General features: G+C 35.9%; 1 protein-coding gene across 1 annotated transcript in view; it reads right to left on the bottom strand.

Moving 5' to 3' along the window:
* Positions 1-6,687, bottom strand: part of ZFYVE16 (zinc finger, FYVE domain containing 16) — a 44,189-nt gene that overhangs the window by 3,339 nt on the left and 34,163 nt on the right. The window contains exons 14-15 of the mRNA XM_012664627.1: positions 2,318-2,480; positions 1,283-1,388 (exon numbers count right to left, since the gene is read on the bottom strand). Of these exons, the coding sequence (XP_012520081.1) occupies positions 1,283-1,388; positions 2,318-2,480 (269 nt within the window). The remainder of the gene's footprint in view (positions 1-1,282; positions 1,389-2,317; positions 2,481-6,687) is intronic.

Below are 6,687 nucleotides of genomic sequence, written 5' to 3' on the forward strand. Positions count from 1 at the left end.
TAATGAATTCATCCTATAAGGACATCTATACAAAGATAAATAATATTCTATAGTTTCTATATTCTCTATAATTTTATCTTGTACATGCATAAAATCACAAAGAATATATAAGAAATGAACATGAGGAGGAATAAAGAGACTAAGGCAGTAGTCCCCAACCTTTTTGGCATCAGAGACTGGTTTTATGGAAGACAATTTTTCCATGGACAGGGGGTGGTTGGGGAGGATGGTTCAAGCACATGACATTTATTGTGTAGTCAAACCTGTCTGCTAATGATAACGTGTATTTGCAGCCACTCCCCAGCACTACCATCACCTCAGCTCCACCTCAGATATGAAGCACTGGATTCTCATAAGGAGCATGCAACTTAGATACCTTGCACATACAGTTTACAGTAAGGTTCATGCTCCTGTGAGAATCTAATGCTGGTGCTGATCTGACAGTAGGCGGAGCTCAGACAGTGATGTAAGTGGTGGGGAGTGGCTGTAAATACAGATGAAGCTTCACTCACTGCTTGCTGGCTTGCTTGCTCACCAGTCACTTACCTCATGCTGTGACGCCTGGTTCCTAACTGGTCTGTGGGCGGGGTGGGGGGGTTAAGGGGGTAGGAGAGATTGTAGATCGCAGGACTAAGGGATTGGGGAGTCTAGTTTCTATTCTCTTATTTTTCAAAAAAATTGGAACATGCAAAAATAACTTTCATATGTGAATATTGATTATAATTACAAAATAATTTTATTTTTTATAAAATAAGAGGAAAATGATGATAATATAGGCAAATGACATATTTTAGTAGAAATATGTCAGTGCTGCCAAAACTTAACTGTTAGCTGGCAGGCAGTACCACCATAGGACCTGCACTAAGCCTATGGAAATCCAAATCTGGTGCATAAAAGGCAGTCTAGGGGGAAGTAAAACTCAGTGGAAATCAAGCAGGGGGCAGGAGGAAGAGGGAATGGGCAAAAACCTACCTAACAGGTACAGTGAACACTGTTTGGGTGATGGGCACATTTATGGCTGTGACTCAAGCATTACAAAAGTGATCCATGTAACTGAAAACATTTGTACTCCCTTAATATTTTGAAATAAAAAAGACCTGAAGTTGGGCTGCAAAAAAAAAAAAAAAAAAAAAAGGTCTGGGGTAGAAATGTGTGTATCTCAAAGTGTAATAAGCTATGCTTAAATATTCAGAGGTTAAGTATGTACAGTCTCCAAGTTCAAAAAACAAAAACCATATCAAAACATAGCATATATAGAGAAGGGACTTTCTTTCTCAGTTACCTGAGTACACTTTACAATCTTCTCATCAGTTTCAAAATCTGCTTCCAGTTTTATTTTTTCACTTGGAAATCCTTGTAATGATATTCCATCCACTGAACTGATAACACTACCAAATAAACATAATATAATAGGATTATTAGTATCAAAATGTTTATGTGAAATGAATTATTAGATTTGAACAAATAAAATGAGGAGAAAAATTTACAAAAACTCTAAATTTAAAGCAACTACAAGATATTATATATAATTATATACAAAATTATTAAATCCATAGTTCATATTCATTTACCAAGATTTCTTGATTGTGTAGTAATCTTTTTTTATCAATAAATTATTTTTTTCAGAGCCTGTTAGGAGGCAACATCAGTAAATTATATCTCCTTTTTCATATGCCTAATTCAGACCTGAGGTTTAAAGTACTTTAGATAGTCTCTTAACAGAAAAGCTGTCTCATGAACTCAAAAACTCTATTTTAGAATCCTTCAGCATTAGCCCTCTTCTTCCTTCTTTGCTCCAGACCCCTTAGCCAATCTCCAAATAAGAAAAAAAATGGGTAACTGAAGAGAGGAATGAGTGGTAGTAATAATCTCTATGGCCTCTAATGTACATATATTATTAAATCTAGTTGTTCATATTTATAGTGAATCAAAACAATATAGTATATCATCCAAAAAGAATCCTTTAATTACTTGATAAAAATAGGTACCAAATAACAGAAAAAGTGTCTTGCCTTTCTCAGCCCTGGCATCAAGCCCACGCTGTTACATAATGGATATTTCGTCACTGGTCCTCACTCCCAAATGGACACCCTTTAATAATTTATAGCATCCTGGCCTAAAAAAACCACTTATGAGGCTGGTTAGGTACATGTTTGAAAAAAAAGATTGCATTCCTTAATTGGGGCATAGGTATAAGCCTTTAAATTAATGATGTAAGTCTATATTCATTCATAAAATATTTAATTTTATTAACACGATGTTTTTATCCTTCCCCCTCCATCAAATCAATTACATTTTAGTAATGAAAAATTCCTACCCATTGTTTCCTTTTTCTTCAGAATCTACCCAACAGATATCCACATATTCTCTCAGGTCCACTGCATCGACTTTCCCGCATGTAATTTTAAAGTCTTTTTGCTCTCGTAGAGCTAGCCGCAAGCCATCCATGGTCTCTGGAGTTATTTGTACCATTAAGCCATCTAGAAATGAGAGTATGTTTCACATTTCTTTTGCCAAATATCAATTTTGTATGTCTAAGGCATAAAATTTGCTATCAAAATATGTTCTGTGCAAGATACAAGTTTTAAATCATTTGTTAATTATCCTAATGGTTGTTTTCCACTAGGAAATAGAAAAGTATTTCATAAAGTTAAGGATTTTTTTTTAGGTTAAACAAATAAAGATGAGAATTTCTGCACCTGGCTACGATGAAATAACTGGTACCAAACAAGCCCTTTTATGACAACTAACCATGAAACTAGACAACAAAAAATGAAGTAACTTTTCAGGTACTAAGAAACAGGCAGTGCAATACTGAGATACCTAGAGGGAAACTCAAGAGGTAAGCCCAAAATGTCCCAGGCTCTCTGCCTGGTGACCCACTAAATTTACAGTGGCCTCATTTGGCTGAGAACTTAGAGATAAAGAGTTTGGTGAGGCCTGGAGTCTGGGGTCAGGAAACGGAACAGAGGGGCACCTGAAGACTGTTAAGACTTTCAGCCCTTACACCAGAACCAGGGACACATTAACAAAGTGAGACTAGATGAGGCTTAACATAGAACAGCTATTACAGAGTTGAGAACAGAACAGAGCTAACAGAAATCAAACAATGTTGGGGGATACTGGTGGTCTGGACCAATCAAAGTGGAGAGACCTTATTAACACCTCATTAATAAGCCCTATAGCAAAGCCAAAACAAAGTCCTTACAAAATCTGCAGGCAAAACAGATTTGGACACTGAGTACTGCCAAATTAGAAGGGACTGGTAAATATTTTAGGATTTCCACAGATCTATCTTAATATAATGAAAAGTCAAGACTATACAAGCTCAGGGTGTTCAACCATGAAATTGCCTGCTAAAACCTAAATAAACCTTCTTCAGCAAAAACTAATAGAATCTAAAGTTATTTAAAGCATATCAATAATGAAAAACATACAATCAAAAATTACTAGAGAGAAACAGGAAACTATGACCCCCTACCCCCCGGCAACCGAAACCAACCCCAAGATGGTCAATTAAGCACACAAACATTTTAAAACAGCTATTATAAATATATGCAAAGATCTAAAGGAAATACATACAAAGAATAAAAAGCAAATATGGGCTAAATGAATAAACATATAATAAATCTTAACAGAGAAACAGAACTGGAATAAGAAACAAAAACAAATTCTAGAACTGAAAAGTACAATCTAACTGAATGAAACCTCAATGGATAGGCTTAATAGCAGACTGAAGATGGCAAAATAAAGAATCAGAGAACTTGGAGACCAATAAAAAGTATCCAATCCGAAGAACACAAAGAAAAAAGACTGAAGAAAAAATGAGCAGAGCATCAAGGACCCGTGAGATGATATAAAAGTCTAACACACACACACACACACACACACACACACTCAGTCCCAGAAAGAGAAGAAAGATTGGGACCAAAAATAGTAACGGTAAGAAATTCCCCAAATTTGACAAAAAATATTGGCACCCAATAAATGCCAACCAGGACAGATGCAAAGACAACCATATATAGGTACACCACAGTTAAGATGATAAAAACAAAAGATAAGAATGGTGAACTAACACCTCTTGTACTATCCTAGATGGAGCTGGAGCCCATTCTCCAAAGTGAAGTATCACAAGAATGGAAAAACAAGCATCACATATATTCACCATCAAAGTGGTACTAATTGAGCAACACTTACATGCACACACGGAAGTGACATTCATTGGGTGTCAGGCAGGTGGTGGGGGGAGGAGGGGATGGGTATATTCACACCTAATGGGTGAGGTGTACACTGTCTGGAGGTTTGGGTACATGTGTAGCTCTGACTCAGATGGTGCAAAGGCAATATATATAACCTAAACATTTATACCCCCATAATATTCTGAAAAAAAAAAAAAAAGAAGCTATCTCAAAAACAGAGAAAAGGGTACATTAACTACAAGGAAACAAATATAAAATTATTGCTGACTTTTCATTAGCAATAATTTGGAGTCTAGAGGTTCCTCAAAAAATTAAAAACATATCCACCATATGAGCTAGCAATGCTACTTCTGTGTATTTATCTAAAACAATTGAAATCAGGATCTCAAAGAAATATTAGCATTCCCATGTTCACTGCATCATTAGTCAAAATAACCAAGATGTGGAAACAACCTAAATGTCCATTGGGAGAGGAATAGATAAAGAAAGTGTGGTGTATACATACAATGGAGTATTATTCAGCTTCAAAAAAGATGGAAAGTGCAATATGTAATAACATGGATAAATTAAGAACACTATGCTAAGAGAAATAAACTAGTCACAGAAAGACAAATACTGTGTGCTTCCACTTATGTGAAGTATGTAAAATAGTCAAATTTATAAAAAATCAAAGAGTGGGATGGTGGTTGCTAGGGGCTGGAGGGAGGGGGAAATGGGAGTTACTAATCAGTAGGTATAAAGTTTTAGTAAAGCAAGATGGATAAGCTATAGAGATCTGCTGTACAACATTGTACCTACTGCCAACAAACAATGTATTACACTGAAAAATTTGTTAAGACAATAGATCTTAACAAGAGGACATATTAAATGTCCTCATCATAATAAAATAAAACTAAAAAAGAAAAGAAATGAAACAATGGAGGCCAGAAGATAATGAAATGGCATCTTTAAAATATTAACAGAAAATGAAATTTTTAAAGCAGAATTGTATATCGAGCAAAAATCCTTCAAAAGTGAGAAGGAAACAAAGGCAGATTTCAGATGAATGAATGCCAGCAGACAAAGATAGGATTATGGGATTAATCAGAACTTTTATAAGCTCTGTAATTCTGCTCAGAGGCAGGACATTGGTACTTTGAGATGGGAGTATGCCAACCTCCTCATTTGCCAGCAAATTAATAAACTACTCTTTCCTTCTCCTCAAAAAAAAAAAAAAAAACTGAATAAATAAAAATTTAAAAAAAATTAAAGACACATACTAAAGGAAGCAACAAGTGAATTAAAATGGTACAGTAGAAATTATCTATTTAACACAAAAGAATGCAGCAGGAGAGAAACAGAGAAACAAAATACAACTGACAAACCTGTACTAGAATGACCAAGGAAAAAAGAGGGAAGATTGAAAGTAGTAAAATCAACAATGAATGAAGGGTCACTACTACCAAGCTTACAGAAATAAAAAGGATTATAAGGGAATGATATGAACTATATGCCAACAAATTAGATAACCTAGATGAAATGAATAAATTTTTAGAAAGACACATACTACCTATAACTGATTCAAGAAGAACTAGAAAATTTAAATGTTATAGACTGAACTGTGCTCCCCCCAAAATTCATATGTTAAAGTCCTAACCCTCAATGTGACGGTATTTGGAATTGGGCCTTTAATGAGATAATTAAGCTTAAATGAAGTCATAAAGGTGGGGCCTTAATCTGAAAGGACTGGTGTCCGTACGAGAAGAGGAAGAGATACGAGAGCTTGCTCTCTTTCTGAGTGTACACATGGAGAAAGGGCCACATGAGGACACAGTAAGGAGCCCTCTACAAGCCAAGACGACATGCCTCACCAGAAGCCAACCCCACTGGCACCTTGGTCTTGGACTTCTAGCCTTCAGAACTATAAGAAAATAAATTTATGTTGTATAAACCACCCATTCGATGGTGTTTTGTTATGGTAGCCCAAACTGATTAAGACAGGGTAATTAGAAGAAGAACTGAAAATAGATATAATTAAAAGAGTAGTCATACTCATTTGCAGTGATTGGATCTTATTTGGGTATTGATTTGAATAAACTTTAAAAAATTGAAAAAATGGGGAAAATGAGACTGTTGATCTGTTGATTGGATACAGAGGAATTACTGATAATATATGTAGGTGTGATAATACCAGGTTGAGTATCCCTTATCTGAAATGCTTGGGGCCAGAAGTGTTCTGGATCGTGGATTTTTTCAGATTTTGGAATATTTGCATTACATACTTACTGGCTGAACATCCAAAATCAAAAATGTGAATCTGAAACGCTCCACTGAGCACTTTCTTTGAGTGGTATGTCAACACTCAAAAGTTTTGGATTTTAGGCTGGGCGCGGTGGCTCACGCCTGTAATCCTAGCACTCTGGGAGGCTGAGGCGGGCGGATCGTTCTGAGCTCAGGAGTTCGAGACCAGCCTGAGCAAGAGCGAGACCCCGTCTCTACTAAAAAAATA

Source organism: Propithecus coquereli, unplaced genomic scaffold (assembly GCF_000956105.1).
Source record: "Propithecus coquereli isolate 6110/MARCELLA unplaced genomic scaffold, Pcoq_1.0 Scaffold9, whole genome shotgun sequence".
Taxonomy (NCBI): domain Eukaryota; kingdom Metazoa; phylum Chordata; class Mammalia; order Primates; family Indriidae; genus Propithecus; species Propithecus coquereli.